Source organism: Aulonocara sp. 'chitande type north' Nkhata Bay, linkage group LG9 (assembly GCF_057382095.1).
Source record: "Aulonocara sp. 'chitande type north' Nkhata Bay isolate Kocher_YH1m ecotype deep benthic linkage group LG9, A_spYH_male_GT1.1, whole genome shotgun sequence".
In the NCBI taxonomy this organism is placed as follows: domain Eukaryota; kingdom Metazoa; phylum Chordata; class Actinopteri; order Cichliformes; family Cichlidae; genus Aulonocara; species Aulonocara sp. 'chitande type north' Nkhata Bay.
In genome coordinates, this window is record NC_141352.1 from 6,697,114 (window position 1) to 6,717,339 (window position 20,226).

The 20,226-nt window shown below is 44.4% G+C and overlaps 1 protein-coding gene across 2 annotated transcripts in view; it reads left to right on the forward strand.

The window, feature by feature from the left end:
• LOC147321498 (solute carrier family 12 member 7-like) overlaps positions 1 to 20,226 on the forward strand; it is a 65,011-nt gene that overhangs the window by 14,917 nt on the left and 29,868 nt on the right. The window contains exon 1 of one of the 2 annotated variants that reach the window (XM_086305428.1): positions 5,733 to 6,095. The exons of the other annotated variant lie outside the window; for it this stretch is intronic. Coding sequence (XP_086161554.1) covers positions 5,987 to 6,095 — 109 coding nt within the window. The 5' untranslated portion in view covers positions 5,733 to 5,986. Of the gene's footprint in view, positions 1 to 5,732; positions 6,096 to 20,226 lie in introns of those variants that run through there. 2 annotated transcript variants of the gene reach the window in all.

The following is a 20,226-nucleotide window of genomic DNA, read 5'->3' on the forward strand; positions in this document are numbered from 1 at the left end:
GTGTTTGTCTGTAATTGTAACTTGAATTAAAATGTTGTTGATATTTAATGCAGAAATTTACTCCTGCAACTGTAAGATTATAGAATTTTTGTACTATTGTTTACAAATGAATTGTATTCAATGTTATATAATTAATTAATGGATTTTTTTTCTCGTAACGATTTAGATAGCGATTTTAATAGTACTCTCTGGACGCACATAACAAAATCCACCTACCAGCACTCCTAAAGATCACTGATTTTCACAGTTTTTCAGAACATTTCCTGGGCTTGGAAGTTTGCCCTTTGGCCAAAATAAATACTTAAAAACTGGAAAGACTAGAATTGGTACCATAACCTTCAACAGTTTATGATGAAGTTAAATAATGCAAAGTGGTCTTTTATTTTTCCTGTAAGGCAGATATTTTGTGTCTTTAACTTCTTGTATTATCATTTTATGCAAGTAGACTGAAGTGAAGTAGATTTTTCAGTATTGTTTCCTTGCCACAGATGTAAGTTCACATACAGTACCAGACAAATGTCACTAAAATGTTTCAGAAGGGAACCCAAGTGGTACACTCGCACTTTCATAATTACATTTAGGAACGTAAGACTTTGTATGTCTGGAATTCTCACATTTCTTTTCTCCACTTGCCAGTGTGGACCTGATTGTGCAACTAATACTGCTTCTTGGGTTTTTGGACATGAACACATATTCTTTTCCTTTTTTGTGTCTGTTGGAGGCGATGTTTTCATCAGTAATCATCTGGGGAAACTAGTGAAAATGAACTAGTGAAAACAGAAGGAACTAAAAAACTGGTTTTCCGCTTAACTGGAGGATAAAAAGTAAATTCCATTTGGCTCTCTGCCATTTTGTTAGGATTTTGTTTTATTAGTATGAATTTACGTACATTAGCAGGTTTTGTCTGTAACCTCTGGACTCTGTAGGTCAAAAGTGATGCACGTTTGAGAGAAGGAAGTAATGGAAAGGGAGATGATGTGTGAAAAAGCATGTGATCTGAACTCACATGATATGATAAAGAGATTCCATCTGAGCCTGCAAGACACCACAGTTTCCTTTATTGACTTTATTGAATATCCCTGTATCCGTACACTACAAAGTTTTTGCATCTCTGTGTATGGAGAGAAGCTGTTGAACAGATTAAGTGAAGAACTGCAGCAATATCTCTGCATGACTTGGTTTAAAAAGAGGTACAAAAATATGTACAGGGAGGAGGTAGGGCTTTGACCGGGTCTTGTCACACACTATTTTCACACCAGGGATGTGTATATGTGTTTGGGTGCACAAGTTTGTTTATGTTTATATATCTGTAAATTTGTATGTCTTTTGACGTGTTACAGTACTAGGGTTATTAAAGCAAATACATGTAACAAATTTCTGAAGTGATAGGGCATAAACAGGAAGAAAAAGTGTTGACTGTTAGTTACCAAATAGTGTAAGAGGTGGGATTATGTATATAGCTTATGCTTCTTCCTACTCTTTTTTTCAACATGTAAGTTAATTATGATTTTTATTATTGTTTTGTTTTCCTGTTGTTTTGATTTGTTTGTTCGTGTCTCTTTATTCTCGGTTGTTGTTCTTATACTATACACTTATACATGTTCAAAATAAAGATACAATACACAAATACACAGTTTTACACTGAGTTCACTTTTCTCCTTTGCCCACCAGAGGGCAGTGTAATATATTGGTTGGGCAGACAGGCTATGTGGTAAACGTGAGATAATGTGAGGTGTGTTAGTGTTATTTTTCATTGTAGTTGAAATAATAACATTTATTCATTTCAAAATACTCTATTTGAATTTAATCGCAGTAAAATTAAATGCAATTTTAATGAAATCGCAGAACCTGAGCTTAACCAAGTTTTAGCAAAGTAAATAATAGTTCAGATTTGTTCTTTGTTGCTTTTGTATCAAATCTATTAAATACATTTCTCGGTATTTTCCTTTATATAATGATTTTACAACTTCAGGCTACCAAACATCTCTAGATTCTTATATAAAACAGAGGCTTAAAACTTGACAAAGAAAGAGTGAACTGTTAGATATGATAGCCATGAAAAAGATAAAAACCAGGGAGTCTCAAGGCTGCACAACAGCAGGAATGATCTACACTGCTGAGAAGTATGTCCTTGTGTCATTGGCCTGCACTTGGTGTATGTGTTGCAAATCCAGCGTCTTCCCATCTTCCCCTGCAGGTTCAATCAATACATCTATTTTGGGAGTGGAAATGCGAGCCGCCAGAGAGAGTTCTGAACTCAGTTTAAGTGCTGTTGTTCTTGGGGCAGAAAAATTCCCCACTGTCTGCAAAACCAGGAGCCTAGGCTCATGTAAAATGTGGATTACCACACTTTTCAATGTAACAGTAAATCGTAAATGGTTTCTCCTGTCATGTTTGGGTTTTGTTTTGGGGTTTTTTGTTTGTTTTTTGTTTTTTGGGTCAGGTGGTTCAGGGGGCCTCACCACTGTACCCTCTGAGCCACAGAAGCAACAAAATCTGACATCACACAGACTTTGTACTGGGGTGCTGACAGGGTAGAGACCAGTTAGTGTACCATCTGACTGCATTTGTGTTGTCAGGGACACCTTTACTAGGCGATGTTTAAAGTTCAGGGCTTGTACAAAAACAGCTGGAGAAGTGACTGAATAGGCAAACCCACATGTTGGCCTGGGAAGGCCACACCCAATTAAAAAGTTAATAATCAAGATATAACACGTGGAATTTAATACGTTGATCGTTTAAATAATGCCACTGGGATTAGGGGTGTTTATTTCTCAAACGTCTGTGTAACTGTTTAGCCACTAGCCTCCTCCTCAGAAACTTACATACTCAAACCAGTCATGTGTGACAGGTATCTGACTTTGCACACACCCACAACCTCGTCTTGTTTTAAAACACGTTGTGAAGTTGGTCTGTATTTCCACTAAAAATCAAACCTTTCAAAAAAACATGTTCAAAACATTAAAATCAACCCGATTTTACACACACACACACAACCCTTGGTTTCGAGTATTTTGTGCAGTTGAGTATAAAAGGCACTTAAAAAAGGAGTTAATGCATATAAATGGGTAGATTAAATCCAGTTATTTTGTACACACTGAAGTGACTATCCTCATACTACTTTATTAGTATATTGTGGAGGTCAAATTTAGGTTCAGACTCCCAGTTTCTTATCAACACATTCCAGTAAGGTGATAGATATTCTTGCCTTTGTATGTGTTAATTGAGGGAATGAATCATGAGTTTGTGGCACTCACTGTATACCTATGCGGGAATTACAGTAAAACAAATTCAGTAATAATTCCTGTAAGTGTAAGACAAATAAGTACTGGAAAGTTGTGAGGACCAGTAAACAGCTAATGTCTGCTCTTGTTTTGTTTTTTTTACCACAATTGATCATTTCCCTCCTATGGGAATTTTTTTAGCCCTTTTGCTGGAGAAGTTATGTAAGGCATTTCCTCCTTCATATTGTGTGTCAAATCAACCGTGAGACAGCCTGAGAACTGCTTATGTCACAGCATTTTAGCCTACTTTCCAACCTCCCTTATTTATTGGTGTAAATGCTCTCACAAAAAGGGACATTGTCCCCCAGGCCTGGATGCATGGACTGTCCCTGAGAAAGCAGTCTGAGTGTCTGGCCACTTAATCAGCAGATGCCGGTTACATCATTGCTCATCCACTGAGCAGCAAGTAAGAGCTGCCTTTGTTACCTTAGAAGCACTGTAATACTTACTGCGCATTTAGGAATATTGATCCAAGCTTTCCTTTCTTGATGCAGGGAAACAGTAGTAGGAATGCTGGCTGCTTTAGTTTAGGCTGTAGCTGCAGCTCGGAGTGATTTGCATGTAGCATGGGTCCAGCATCATATTTGCAACCACACCCCCTGACAGGAGTTATTTAATTGAAAGAGGTCTAGTTTCTGAAGACTAGAGTAATAAATGTTTGATAATAAGGATGCTGTGGGGTTTTTTTTATGTGACTAACAAATATTTCACTGAAGATGTTTGAGGAGTGAAGGTTTCCCAAGCTTTAAGAATGCTGTAGAAAGTCCTAGATGGTGCTACGTCCTTCCTCTGGTTCAGTATTGAGAAATGAGCTGTGAGCGAGTCGCATTGCTAACTGGGCATCTCTCTTTCTCTTTGATTCTCTCGCACCGTGCACGCTCTGCCTCCCCCTTCCTGCTTTTGCACACCACACCCTTCCCTTGACTCTATTGATCTCATGTGTCGGCACACTGGGGAAGTTACCGGAGGGGGCGGGATCTCATTCTGGTTTCCATGTGTTCACAGTCACACTCAGCTAGTGTTATAAAAACTCTGGCCATCTGCACTCAATTCTGTGGACTTCACTGTTTCTATCACATTTCCAATCACATAAGGTGTTTGAGACCTGATAGCTAGTGTCATTTTCAGTGTAGTATATATTCAGAGGAAATGAATCATTAGAATTAAGGTCAAATGGATTTGAACATGAGGCACCTAAAGCCATTTTCTCCTCCCTTTTACTATTTTTCAGAAACGCTACGATACTTTATTAGTCTTAGAGTACCAGTCGAAAGTTTTAGATCCTATCCATCTTTTATATTCTCGTCAACCCAATAGCACAAATGGAACAGATTAGGGGAAGAATTAAGAGAACAATGGTATTTTAAATGGGTAGAATGGTTCCTTATTAGCGCTGGTGCTTGACAGCAAGATGTCTGTTGCTTCACACCTGCTGGTTTAACAGGTTCGACAGTTTTTTGTACCTCCAAAAATCTTTGATTGCCACAATCACATCTACAATTACTGTCTGTAATTGTGATGTGAGCATGTCTTTCCTGCCCCTTGACTTGTGTTAGCTTGGATAGAGTCTAGCTGCTGTGACTCAATACAAATGAAGCAATGTGCAGAAACTTTAACTCTCCAATCCTGTACAAGTGCACACAAATGCGCTGCTTTGTTTTTCCATTCACTCGTCTGACCACTTGATCCCAAACCAGCTGGATGGGGTTTTACATATAGAGACTTCTGTGCTGATTCTTTTCTTAAAAAAGGCCTGTAGTATGAACCTATGACCAAGATGACGGTCTGTGTAAAGATAGTTTTAAAGTACTCAGCAAAAGTTGGACAGGTTAGGATTAACTGTGGAGACTGCACAAAGGCTCGATGTTCTCCTGTTTCTTAATCCCTGAAAGAAGTTTCTCTATTATGTCTCAATGACCATTCAGTTTTGGTTAAACCTTGGATGATGTACAGCTCACTCTATACAGATATGAGCATCTTTCAGAAATCTGTGTGTTTCCACACATAAGCATATGTGCTAACGCTCTTTAGGGTTATATGTTCACACAGTCTATATACATCTTCAGAACAGCATTGCTGCACACTTGCTGCACATGGGGTTTAAATTATTGCATAGCAAGTGAGGAAATACATGTGTGTCCGTGTGTGTGTGTGTGTGGCAGCTTTGCACTTCCTCTTTGAACAAAGGTGATTGTTTCTGGTGGTTGTTGTGCCTGTGTGTGAGAAAAAGGCTGCATTCCTGGTCAGGGGATCTGCCCTCAGGCATAGAAAGAGCTGCTATATGTGCTCTCACTCACAGATGAGCACTAATGCATGTAGTTTTTCAGCCTCAGTGTGTGTGTGTGTGTGTGTGTTCATGTGCACTGCCCCCCATTGGGCGGGGCAGCAGCGCTCTTCCTTATTTGGGTAGTTGGTGCGGTGGGGGTCGGGGTCACATGGGTGGACAGCAGAATCCTAGCGATAGGAACAAAAACTCAGAAGCAAGACACAGCGTCCTGCCCATGAGGGTAAAGTACACCGGGGAAGTTGGTCTGAACAACAGAAAGCAAACAACGGAGAACAGTAGGAAGAAAGAGAAGAAGAGTGACAGTTGCTGGACAGAGAAAGGAAAAGATTCAGCAGAACAGAGGGGGCGGAGGAGGGCTGCGGGAGATAAGAGTGTGACAAACAGGAGACACTGAGAGGAAGCACAGGGTATAAAAATGCCCACCAACTTCACCGTGGTGCCGGTGAAGGACGGCACCAGAAAGGCAGAAGAGGGGAACGACCAAAATGATGTGCTGAAAGAGGAGGAGGAGGACGCCGCCACAGGTGAGATCACATGTTTTATTTCTCTGTGCCAGGTGGGCAACTGGTGCAAATGAGATCAAATTTACGAGCGAGGCTCAGGCGTCGGAATACATCTTTATCCTTCTGTCGAGACGGTACAGAGGAAGCAGCTCTGGAAAATTCCAGACTTTGTTTACAGTGTCCAGTGGAAGCTGATAATTTTGCTTTATTGCAAGGTTTTTTTTCTGAAAACCTGTTTACAGCTGTGTGTGGGCAGATAATGTGAAGGGATGATTGGGTTTGGGCAAAGGCTTGCTTGTAGCTGTGTGAGATGCCAACTCGCCTCACACGATACTGCCACTCATGGGAGTTTGACATGAATGTGGTTTTTCCTTCTGTCAAAGTCCCTCCTTTTTTCTTTGTTTTTTCATTTTGTTTCACTCCTCAGCTGATGGCTTTTAAGCAGAAGCCCTAAACACAATGAGTTAAATGTTCTTTGATTTAGTTTAACTTTAATTTTTCTGCGTTATGCCATGTAATCCTAGTGTTGGTAACAAATGCAGGGATAGCAGAGCTTCAGTGACTTCAGCATCTGCTGACTTCTCTGTTGGTTACCATTGATGTGCAAACTCCTGCATGAGTCATGACTGAAGACCTCACAGTGAACTCCTTGGTGTTAGAAACAACAGGATAAAAGAACTTTTACACAATGTCCTGACGCCCAGGCATGACACACATTTCCTTGTGGGGCCTGCAGGACCAAGACAGAATAGTCATGAACTTAAATAACACTTTATAATAAATATTTAGTGAAAGCCAACAAATATGTGCCATTTACAGTTGCACATAAACAAAACAGGAACATACTGTAATATTATAGATCTGGTGTCAGAACAACACAACCTGCCTGTGTGCAACACCTCAGAACAATATGTAGAGGTCATGAAGTGCATATTTAACAAACTCCTCTCTGACACTCCATGGTTTTGTTTTTGGGAGGTTTTTTTTTCCAGGCTCTCATTGCCAGTTAAGTTGTTGCTTTTACAGCGCTTCACATGGTGCTGAGCAAATCTGTTCCCGGTGTTTAATTTCTGTTGTGGAGCTACAATTACGGCTGCATGCCGGGTGAGATTTTACAGACTGTGGGAGAGAGAATGGTGTTTCATTGTGATGCTTATACAGGCTCTTGTATCACTTTAGTTTCTCCTGTGCTGGTCTATGTGTATGCAGATCAGCTGTTACTGACAATGGCTGCAGAGTGACAGAGTCGCTCGGTGAGCAGGGCATAGCATGTCAGAGAGATCTCACGCTTGATCTAAAACCACAAAATTATAACTTGACTCGTGGAAGCATCGAGGCCACGCATGTTCCTTTGTTTGCATTGTTTTGAAGTCCAGCCTGCTCAAAGCCACAGGTCCTTTTAAAATAGGCTGAATCATTCCATGAGTCGAACTGTAGACACATTCTTAGCTGTGAGATTTGTTGAGAACATGATGGTGACGGTATGGTTAAATAACAGCAGCAGGCTCCAGACTTTAAAAGCGAGACATATTGGGGGTGTTTCCTTTCCGTGATTTGTTAGGGATGGGTCTCAATAGTGTAGCTCATGTCAGCTCATAAACATATAGTGTGTAAGGAGGACAGAGTGAAATAGCAGTCACTGTTATTGATTATGTTGCTGGCCCGCTTTCCGTTGACTTAGTCAGGGGAGATGAGACCCCACCCCCATGCTGCAATGTCCTGGGCTCAAGTTTTTCTCATTCACTCTGAATTCTCTCTTTGTTCTACTCTCCCTCTCTGTTTCTTGATGTTCGAATCTCCTGTTCCCTCCTGGAATTAAAGCTTTACTCATAAACAAGGTGTGCTTCTTATACACGCACTGGGCACTGAAAACGTAAAGGAAATATGTGTCAAAAATGTGTCAAGAGTGAAATGGAAACGTTTCATTCCTCCCAGGTAAAGCTAACTAGTGTAGCCAAAGTGAACCAGCTCAGCCCCTTAGGCCTTAGTAAGGTGGTACGTCCTTTCCATCTTGTATTTGCAATTAAGCTTTCCTTAGAAGACACAAGATTTATTTATTTTTAAAATCGCTTTAGTAGGTCTGGTGTTGATGTGGAGTAAAACTGTCTTGTTGTCTTTTTTTTCCAGAACAATGTTATTTAAAAAAAGTAATGACACAACTTGACGTAGCTGTACTACAATAATATTCTGACCTATTCCGTATTAACCGAGTCTCTCATGTGCTTCCACGTGTTGAAGCACAATTGTTATAAGGGCAATTGAGTCTTGCCCTTATAACATTCTTCCGTTCATTTAATTGTTTTTGCGCAGGAGATGTCAGCATGTGTGATTGGGTTTAACTAAAGTCTGTGTTTGGCCCAAGCACCAACCCCTGGACCTGAATAATGAAGCCACTGTGGAGGTGCCAAAAAGTGCATTCACCCTTGTGGCCAGTTAGCCTCCCCAGATTCCCGTATTAAAATGTCTGTGGGGGAAAGTTTGCCCCTCGACAACAGCTGTATGGGGGATGAACTTTTTTTGTAAGTTGTGCTTTTGGATACAGGTAATGATTAAAGTTGAGGGCTTGGCTGCTTCAGCTCCAGAATCAAACCATGAAATTCTCCTTGCTGCTGCCCTCTCACGAGAGTATGATAAACCTGAAGTCCATCAGATAAACCTAAGGTCTGTTTGAAGACGATTTTTCGCAAAAATGTAGCATGTTCGGTGTGTATATACAAGTTAAATGACTGAATTTTCCAATTGTTTTTTGTTTGGTGTGTAAATACCTTTACAGGGAGTGCAGAATTATTAGGCAAGTTGTATTTTTGAGGAATAATTTTATTATTGAACAACAACCATGTTCTCAATGAACCCAAAAAACTCATTAATATCAAAGCTGAATGTTTTTGGAAGTAGTTTTTAGTTTGTTTTTAGTTTTAGCTATTTTAGGGGGATATCTGTGTGTGCAGGTGACTATTACTGTGCATAATTATTAGGCAACTTAACAAAAAACAAATATATACCCATTTCAATTATTTATTTTTACCAGTGAAACCAATATAACATCTCCACATTCACAAATATACATTTCTGACATTCAAAAACAAAACAAAAACAAATCAGCGACCAATATAGCCACCTTTCTTTGCAAGGACACTCAAAAGCCTGCCATCCATGGATTCTGTCAGTGTTTTGATCTGTTCACCATCAACATTGCGTGCAGCAGCAACCACAGCCACTGACACTGTTCAGAGAGGTGTACTGTTTTCCCTCCTTGTAAATCTCACATTTGATGATGGACCACAGGTTCTCAATGGGGTCCAGATCAGGTGAACAAGGTGGCCATGTCATTAGTTTTTCTTCTTTTATACCCTTTCTTGCCAGCCACGCTGTGGAGTACTTGGACGCGTGTGATGGAGCATTGTCCTGCATGAAAATCATGTTTTTCTTGAAGGATGCAGACTTCTTCCTGTACCACTGCTTGAAGAAGGTGTCTTCCAGAAACTGGCAGTAGGACTGGGAGTTGAGCTTGACTCCATCCTCAACCTGAAAAGGCCCCACAAGCTCATCTTTGATGATACCAGCCCAAACCAGTACTCCACCTCCACCTTGCTGGCGTCTGAGTCGGACTGGAGCTCTCTGCCCTTTACCAATCCAGCCATGGGCCCATCCATCTGGCCCATCAAGACTCACTCTCATTTCATCAGTCCATAAAACCTTAGAAAAACCAGTCTTGAGATATTTCTTGGCCCAGTCTTGACGTTTCAGCTTGTGTGTCTTGTTCAGTGGTGGTCGTCTTTCAGCCTTTCTTACCTTGGCCATGTCTCTGAGTATTGCACACCTTGTGCTTTTGGGCACTCCAGTGATGTTGCAGCTCTGAAATATGGCCAAACTGGTGGCAAGTGGCATCTTGGCAGCTGCCCGCTTGACTTTTCTCAGTTCATGGGCAGTTATTTTGCGCCTTGGTTTTTCCACACGCTTCTTGCGACCCTGTTGACTATTTTGAATGAAACGCTTGATTGTTCGATGATCACGCTTCAGAAGCTTTGCAATTTTGAGACTGCTGCATCCCTCTGCAAGATATCTCACTATTTTTGAATTTTCTGAGCCTGTCAAGTCCTTCTTTTGACCCATTTTGCCAAAGGAAAGGACGTTGCCTAATAATTATGCACACCTGATATAGGGTGTTGATGTCATTAGACCACACCCCTTCTCATTACAGAGATGCACATCACCTAATATGCTTAATTGGTAGTAGGCTTTCGAGCCTATACAGCTTGGAGTAAGACAACATGCATGAAGAGGATGATGTGGACAAAATACTCATTTGCCTAATAATTCTGCACTCCCTGTATTCAGATCGCAGACTCCAAAAATAATTGGTGATGTGATTGTGGCTATATACTGAGTCCTGTAGCCAGTTTGTCATAGTTTTCGAAAACATCTGTCTTACTGTAGACTTTATTTTTCAGTGACGATATTTTTTTTAAATTAAAATGTCATCTGGAACAAGCAAATTAGGTAGATTTTAGGATCTGTTATGAGCTTCAGGTTACCTTGTATCATGCTGAAAAGGTCTTAACTTAGATGAATAAATCACAGGTACATGTATGTAACTTTCCCTGCTGAACAGGTTATACAGTATTGAACAGAACACAGCGTTCCAGAAGGGAATGAGCTCAGGCTCTGTGGGAGTGGGTGGAGTGGGACTCTGAGTGAGCGTATGTAGTCAAGTATTCTGTGGGAGTTGAGCGGTGTGGCTTTGTAGTGAAATGCAAACCTCAGTTTTCGTTATGCTAAGTTGGGTTATCAGATTTGGGACAAAGCCCCACCTTGTAATTAAGTAACAGGGTGGATGTGGGATGTAGCTCATGGCTCCAGTAGTAATAGTAGTAGAAGTGCAAGTGGTGGGTGTTTGGACCCAGTCTTAAATCACTTGCTTTCAAAGCTGCTATGGTAAAATCCAGCCTTACTTCTGTTTTGTTCAAGCTAAACAGGTGATTATACCAAATGCCTGGGGTTACTGCCTCTGTCCGTTGGTCTGCTTGCCCATCTGTCCCAGACATGTGTTTCCTGTTTATTTCCAAGCAGGTCTGGTTCTTTTTAAAGCTGTACGTGGCAGTCTGTATTTTTGTCTCTAATTATATTGTTAACTCTTTAATTTGCCATACTTGCATACTACCTGCTAGCCGCACTGGAAGCAGCACATATAATATGCTTTAAAGAGACTCTCAAACAAGTACATTGTAATGACTGAGTGATGCGGTTGGAATAGTTGTATCTTAAGCTGCTAAGACATGCACCATAGCTGTAAAATCTTTTAGATATTATGTGTCATGGTCCTGGGCCATGTGGGCCCAGTATTCTTAGTTCCTTGTATTTTTGTATTTCGTTCCTTATTTAGGCCATGTTTTCTGAGTTGCCCTGTTGTGTTGTTCCCTAAGTGTTTTCCCTTCATGGCTTTTACCCCCTGTGTGCCCCTCTGTGTATCTGTGAGCCCTCGTCTCTCCTTATGTTTTATTCCATGTTTCCCCTGCCCTTTATGTCTAAGTTCTCCCCGTGCTCTCTCTCCCCCCTGTGTGCCCTCTATGTATTTATGAGCCCTCGTCTCCCTTTGTGGTTGTTTCATGTTTCCCCAGCCCGTTATGTCTGTGTTTTCCCCGTGCTCTCTCTCCTCCTGTCTGAACCTCTGTGCCTGTACATGTCATGTTCAGTTCACCCCGCCCTGTCTCGTTATGATTATCAGTATCACCTGTGTTCCCCGTGTGTGCCCACTTTCCTCGTTTACCCTCTGTGTATTTCTGTCTGAGTCTCCCTCTGTTCGGCGTCGCGTTCTCCCTCATGTTGTGTGTTATTCTCCCCGTGGTTCGGTTCCTTGTACATCTCATGCTTTAGTTTTCCCAGTTTTAGTTTATTTTGTATTGCTTCTCGTGGCCAGCAATAAAGCTGTGTTTTTGAGTTTATCCCCGTGTCTGTGAATCTGCATCTTGGGTCCTTCTCCTGCCTGCCACACAACGTATCATGACATTATGTGACACAATATATGAGGACAAAATGTCCAGTGCATGTAATGTCCATTTGCAGTGATTTTGGCACAGCACAAGCAAAATAGTCAGATTTTACTAACAGTCTAATCTGTTGATGTGTTCTGAATTTTTCATCACAGCCTGTTAAATGCAGAGTTGATCTCTGAATATTACAGGGCTGTAGTAAAATCTGCTTCTTGTCAAGTTATTCTAGATTTATACAAGTTTGATAAATCAAGAATATGATTGAGGTATGTTTAAAGATGTCTGTTGTCGTATTGCCAGCCTTTAGAGTTTTCATAAATTAATTTGAGAATAATTGAGATAAATGATTGAGAATGGGAATTTTATTTTGGTCATAGAAATCCTAAATAATGAATTGGATAAGCGGTGCACGTACTGTATAAAGATGGTAAGATTTTTTCATTTTATTGGCTATGGGGCAAGTTAGCGTGATGCTGCAATCACAGTGTGATAAGTGCTCTAATTTATACAGCAGGATGCAACCAGTTCATTTCAACAATAATCTGCATTCTACCAGGAGCAGCACAGATTAGCGGCTCAAAACCAGCAAACACGATAAAGGAGCACTAAACAAAATATTACAGAGTAAGCACATGTCTTAAGTATGTTTAAGGCCTAGATTGTACTCTAATGGTGTCATGGTCCTGCGACCATGACTCAGTGACTTTATGTTTATGTACTTATTGTTATTACTTTCATTATTATTCATGGCTGTTTTGGGATGGTTTGTGTTTGGGATTTTAGACACTGGGTTCTGGGTTTGTGCTCCCTCTGTTGGTCCCTGGTGTTAGTGTTCCCCTGTCTCGTCAGGTTAATCAGGTCCAGCTGTTTCCCCCATCTGTGTGTGATTTCCCAGTGTCTCTTTGTGTATTTATAGCGTGTGATTTCCTCTGCTCCTGGTCGCGTCGTCTGTGTTCCTACCTGTGTTCATCCTCTGTGTTACCCTGCGTACTCTGCATCTACCCTGTGAAATCCTCTGCGTGCTCTCCCTGCTGTTCTCCCTTCGTGTTCAGGTTTGCCACTCCTTTGTGTAGTTTCACCCAGTTTAGTTCATCCGTAGTTCTGTTTTGCCATCTCCTCTTTATGTTTGTTATTATCAATAAATCACCCTCACACCTGAATGAGTGCTGCGCTTTGAGTCCTCCTTCCACTCTCCACACGGCCGCTGCCCCGGACCGTGACAGTACGACGCGACCACAACATGGACCCAGCAGCGCTTAATCCATCCAGGGAACTACGGGAAAATCTCATCGATGCCACACAGGAGCTGATCGACCTGTGGCTGGAAAGCGCTATAGAGAGGCGGCTACAGCGTCTGGTGACCGGTCTCCCATGGCTTCTGGGCTCGCTTTGTTCGTGGGAGCGGGAGTTCCTCCTTTTGGACCTCGGACTTCACCCCCCGTCTGCTTTTACTTTCGAGCAGCCCGAGGCGGTGAGCGAGCGACATGTTCTGGCTTCCCCAGTTTCCGGGACTTTGTTTTCTGGGGCGATTCAGAGCGGGATGGGAGACTGTATGGATCGCTTACCCACCTTCGTGGTGACTGATCCTTCCCAAGTGGGCGTGTACAGACCCTCTGCAAGACTAACAGACTGTGTCTCTGCCACCCCTTCTGAGCCAGGACTTTATCGCCATTCTCCGGCTCAGTTCAGTGCTCGGCCACAAGCTCCCCAGTCAGTAGCTCAGCCGTTAGCCTCCCTGGGGGCGCAATTGCCTGTTCTGCCGCCGCTCCAGTTAGCCACTCAGCCGCCACCATCACCGCTAGCATCGCTACAACCCACGGTTCCGGTAATAGCTGAATCACAGTTTTCACACTGTTTTTCCACCGCTGTTTCTAGGCAGGGAGATGAACTGTTACATTACGGACCTGTTCCTCAACAGCTGGCAACATTAGTGACTGTTACTCACTCCGGGGCTTCCCCAGAGGCGGGGTTACTACCCTCAGCTTACTCTGGACCCCTGGTGGCCAAGATGCCAGCTGTGAACTGCACTGGGCTGTCACTGCCTGAGCAGGGTCAGTGCTCTGCGCAGCTGCAGCCCTCCTTATGTGTGCCAGAGGCCCACGTGCCTACTGGTTTTGTTTCACATGTGCCAGAGGCCCACGTGCCTACTGGTTTTGTTTCATGTGTGCCGGGGGCCCCGGTGCCCACTGGTTCTGCGGCTGTTTTCGCTGGGGGGCCCGAGGAGCCCGTCCAGCCTCCTGCTTCACTAGCTGGGGGGCCCAAGGAGCCCGTCCAGCCTCCTGCTTCGCCTGCTGGGGGGCCCAAGGAGCCCGTCCAGCCTCCTGCTTCGCCTGCTGGGGGGCCCGAGGAGCCCGTCCAGCCTCATGCCACACCTGCTGCCACGTCGGCTGGGGGGCCCGAGGATCCCGTCCGGCCTCCTGCTTCTTCGGCTGGGGGGCCCGAGGAGCTCGTCCAGCCTCATGCCACACCTGCTGCCACGTCGGCTGGGGGGCCCGAGGATCCCGTCCGGCCTCCTGCTTCTTCGGCTGGGGGGCCCGAGGAGCTCGTCCAGCCTCATCCCACACCTGCTGCCATGTCGGCTGGGGGGCCCGAGGATCCCGTCCGGCCACCTGTGGCTGCTTCTCCACCTGCGGCTGCTTCTCCACCTGTGGCTGCAGCGCCGCCTCCTGCAGTACCATCACCTGCAGCGCTACCACCTGCTACTGCCACGCCTCAGCCTGAAGCTTCAGCCTCGCCTGGTTCTGGTCCAGCTTCATCCTCACCTGGCCCAGCTTCAGCTTCAGCGTCTGCTTCGCCTAGCCCAGCTTCAGCTACAGCTTCATCCACGCCTGGCCCGGCTTCATCCTCGCCTGATTCTGGTCCAGCTTCATCCTCACCTGGCCCAGCTTCAGCTACAGCGTCAGCTTCGCCTGGTCCAGCTTCAGCTGCAGCTTCTTCCTCGCCTGGCCCGGTTTCATCTTCGCCTGGCCCGGTTTCATCTTCGCCTGGCCCGGTTTCATCTTCGTCTGGTCCGGCTTCATCTTCATCTTCGTCTGGTCCGACTTCATCTTCGTCTGGTCCAGCTTCAGCTTCATCTTCGTCTGGTCCATCATCAGCATCATCAGCATCGTCTGGTCCATCATCAGCATCATCAGCATCGTCTGGTCCAGCCTCCGTGTCTCCATCGTCTGGTCCAGCCTCCGTGTCTGCATCCTCGCCTGGTCCAGCCTCCGTGTCTGCATCCTCGCCTGGTCCAGCCTCCGTGTCTGCATCCTCGTCTGGTCCAGCCTTCGTGTCTGCATCCTCGTCTGGTCCAGCCTTTGTGTCTGCATCATCATCTCCGCCTGCTGCGGTCCCGGCTTCCGTGCCCTCAGCCTCGCCTGGCCCAGCCTCGTTTGGGTCTGGAGCTAAACGGCCGTTTTCTGGACCGCTGGCTAGGCTACTGGCCGAGCGCCGTCGCCTGACTGGCCGCCGTTGCCTTCCGCACGGCCGGCCCCCGGACCGCCATCGCCTGAGTGGCCGCCGTTGCCTTCCGCACGGCCGGCCCCCGGACCGCCATCGCCTGTGTGGCCGCCGCTGCCTTCCGCACGGCCGGCCTCCTGAACTCTTTACGCGCCGCCGTTGCCTTCCGCACGGCCGGCCTCCTGAACTCTTTACGCGCCGCCGTTGCCTTCCGCACGGCCGGCCTCCTGAACTCTTTACGCGCCGCCGTTGCCTTCCGCACGGCCGGCCTCCTGAACTCTTTACGCGCCGCCGTTGCCTTCCGCACGGCCGGCCTCCTGAACTCTTTACGCACCGCCGCTGCCTTCTTCGTGGACGGCCTCCTGAACTGTGCTTTGGACTCTGCTCCCCTGTGGGTTTTGTGTTCATCTTTGTTTTGGGACTCTGGGGCCTCCGTCCGTGGTCGTGGTCCGGTCCCTCCGTCCTGGGCCCCCTGCCGCCCGCCCGGATCTGGTGGTGTGTTTCTGTGGCTGTCGGGGGCCAGCCCTTGAGGGGGGGGTACTGTCATGGTCCTGCGACCATGACTCAGTGACTTTATGTTTATGTACTTATTGTTATTACTTTCATTATTATTCATGGCTGTTTTGGGATGGTTTGTGTTTGGGATTTTAGACACTGGGTTCTGGGTTTGTGCTCCCTCTGTTGGTCCCTGGTGTTAGTGTTCCCCTGTCTCGTCAGGTTAATCAGGTCCAGCTGTTTCCCCCATCTCTGTGTGATTTCCCAGTGTCTCTTTGTGTATTTATAGCGTGTGATTTCCTCTGCTCCTGGTCGCGTCGTCTGTGTTCCTACCTGTGTTCATCCTCTGTGTTACCCTGCGTACTCTGCATCTACCCTGTGAAATCCTCTGCGTGCTCTCCCTGCTGTTCTCCCTTCGTGTTCAGGTTTGCCACTCCTTTGTGTAGTTTCACCCAGTTTAGTTCATCCGTAGTTCTGTTTTGCCATCTCCTCTTTATGTTTGTTATTATCAATAAATCACCCTCACACCTGAATGAGTGCTGCGCTTTGAGTCCTCCTTCCACTCTCCACACGGCCGCTGCCCCGGACCGTGACAAATGGATGGGGAAATCTATGTTACTTGGACCTGAGCAAACTCTAGCAGACTTGCGAATGCGTAAAGTATAATCCCGATTTAGAAGTAAGGCAGTTCTGGTTAAACTCGACTTCCATTGAGGCTGAAGGACAATCAGGGGAACTTTTGTTTTAATCATTGCTAGAGGCAATTTGAGATCTACAGGACTGGGACTCCGAATTATTTCACACCTGTAGTTTTTAGTCCGTTTAAGTCAAACTTCTTCCTGCGTGGTGTGGTTCATTTGTGCAGATGTGAACACAGTAATTGGACTCTGGTACACACCAAAACATCCACACTGAGATGCTTTGGAAGAGGCGGTCTTGGTGTGGTTCCAAATTCAATTCAGTTTTATTTATATAGCGCGAAATCACAACAACAGTCGCCTCAAGGTGCTTTATATAGATCCTACAATAATGGTTCCAAATGAATTCCACTGCGATTCGCTTGTAGTGTCATGTGATCTGACCTCGATCCGAACCAACTACCATGTGTATGTTGTAAGTTTGAGCTAAAAAACTTCCCTGTAGCCTTGTATGCTTTGTATTCTGGGATGCTGCAAGGTACTATGGATGTATGAAGGTCTAAATGGGCTAACAGCTAGCCATTAAATGAACATAAATTCTCCCGTGTTCTCCAATCCAATGATCGGACTCAGTGTTCTCACGTGGTTTGTGGTAACATGTTTTGGGTTTGTTGGAGCTGGAATTGTTCTCTTTGTGAAAACAAACCAAACAACAGGGGAAAGTTAAAAGTTTACAAACTCATCAACTGATTTGAACCAGAGTAAATGAACTATAGGCTATACTGCTGCAAATACCTGACTCCATCGTGGCCTATTGCTGCTCATCCACACGCCTGGTTCTCTTGGATGTTTTTTCCTAATAAAAGGGACTTTTGTCTTCCCACTTTTGCCACATGCTTGCTGATTGTTGGGGGGTTTTTTTCTGTTATTGTAGGGTCTTTACTAGAGGTGGGAATCACCATACACCCCACGATACGATATTATCACAATACTTAACTCACGATACGATATTATTGCGATTTTTTTTTTATATATTTTTGCAATATTCTGGGTATTGCAATACGATATTTTGTGATTTATCACATATTTTTTCTACTGCAGATTTTGTCCATAAAGGTAAACTTTATCAATATTCATTGTATCTAATAATAAAGTCTCACACTCAGTCTTTCTCTCATGTCAGTCAGTTTTATTGCTGACAAAGTGAACGGTTTGTATAACAGTCTAGTAACCAACTTAACTGAACGTAACTATCTGGTACAATTATAGCTTAAAACAAAATATAATTTTACATTAAATAAAAAAGTTTTAAATTTAAATAAAATAAAACATTTCTTAAATTAAAATAAGTAAACTGTCCTGTTTGTTGCTGCCCTAAAAAGTTAAACACATTTGGACAGTGAAGCAATGTCAGCATTCTTGCTTAGAAAAAGGAGCTGATCAACATGCTCTGAAGTGAGAGTGCTCCGTTTTGCTGTGACGATGTCTCCAGCGGTTGAGAAGACTCTTTCAGCCGAGACACTAGTACCTGGGATACAAAGGTATCTCTTTGCCAGCGTGGCCAGGATTTCCACCAGCTTAGTGGGTCTTCTGTGAGTGCCAGTGATGTGACCTCCTGGTATCTTTTCACCTCCTCCTCAGCTGTGGCAGATAATGATTTTGGTGGGGCTCCAACATCACCATAAGTCTGACCAAGCAAGTCTGTTAACCCACAAGACTTCCTCATCTTGGCTGGTATGAGAGGGGGTCTGGGATTTTGTTCAGTCTCGTCAGGTTTCTCATGATGTTCATGGGCTTCTGGCTCACAGATGGGCTGCTGCCTCTTTTCTTCCTGTAGAAAACCCACACACATACAGAGAGAGAGAGAAAATAAATATTTCATATCTTTTAGTATGCAGTAATATGTTAGCAAATTATAATTAATGTATTTAATTGCTAAATAGAATATTACCAATATGACAAAAAAAATCACAGATCTACTAATATTGTAAGTAAGTTATTTAAATTATAACACCAGAATGTTTGCTTACCTGAAGGGTTATAGCCTCAGCAACCACTCTGGCATAGGTTTCCTGTCTTTCCTCCAGTGACAGGAACGGCAGGGTTTTAAAGCGTGGGTCGAGAGCTGATGCTGTGTAGAGGGTGTTCCTCTCGACTGTGCTGGCATATCTCTTCTTAAGATCTTGACTGATACTTTGCTTGATGTTTCTGACCAGTGCTGTGTCACCAATGTTGTCTTGGGTGTCGTGCAACAGCTGTGCTAGCAGCGGTGCTACGAGAGACAGAGTAGGATTCTTTTCCTCAGACATCACAGTAGTCACGACTTGCATTGACTTGACTTGCCCGGACAATTTCTTCAGTGTTCCCAATATCCGTCTCGTTTAGAGTAAAGATATCTGTGCTACTCTTTCTGACTTCGGGAGACAGCAGCGCTGCACAAATCGCAGGTTGTTGTTCAAGGAAACGCTGGAGCATGTCATAAGCACTGTTCCATCTCGTGCAGACGTCGGTCTTGAGCTTGTGAGTCGGGAGCTGTAACATTTTCTGTTTTTGCTCCAGAGCGTGGTTTGCCACTGTGCTTCTATTGAAAAACCCAGTTATGCGCCGCACTCTCCCCAAGACCCTGGCTACTGCAGGCAGGTTTAAGGCTCGTTGTGATGCCAGATTGAGTGTATGGGCGAAACACTTCACATGCAGGTATCCCGCTAGCTGAGTGGCAATTGTCATATTAGAAGCATTGTCGGTGACAACCACCAGATTTTTGTCAGCAATCCCCCATTCCTGTGGTGTATTTTGCAGGAGATTTGCAATGTTCGCTCCGGTGTGACTTTCATGTAATGTTCGAGTTTGGAGAACGTAAGACAGCAGTTGCCAGTCCGCTGTGAGATAATGAGCTGTTATAGTCACATATGAATCCACAGCCCGCGAGGTCCATGCGTCGCAAGTTAATGCAACCCTTTCTGCTGTGCTCAAACTTTCCTCAACTTTATGCTTCACATGTAGAGATTGGGTACGGCGGTGTCTGCGAAAAAACGTCGTAATGGTATCACATACCTGGGTTCCAGCGTCTTGATCATGTAAGAAAAGCCCTCGTTTTCCACAATGTTGTAAGGACGCAGGTCTTTGCAGATGAAGTACGTGATAGATTGTGTTATTTTCTTAGCTCGCTCTGAATTGGGAGATAGCTTTGCTAAGCTAAGAGTGTCCAGCGTTGGTTGATTTTTCAGTGGAGCTGATTTAGAGCTAGCTTTCCCGTCCGCGGTTAATGCTATTTTTGGATGGTGCCGTGTAAGATGGGCCCTCATGTTCGTAGTATTCCCAGAGTACTTTATTTTCATACGACACACCTTGCAAATCCCGTGTGTCATATCCATCTCATTTGTTCCATCCTTGTTAAAAAATCCAAAGTACGTCCAGACGTTTGATTTAAACGCAGATGGCGCTTTCCTGATCTCTTTTTCTTCCTCCATCTTTGTTTGATCAATTTTCCCATGTGCTGACCTAACCTCTGCTGACCTCACTAGAGAAAAAGCTCAACCGCACCATCTGGTGGACTGGAAGTTTTTGGAACAAAATATCGATGTCTGC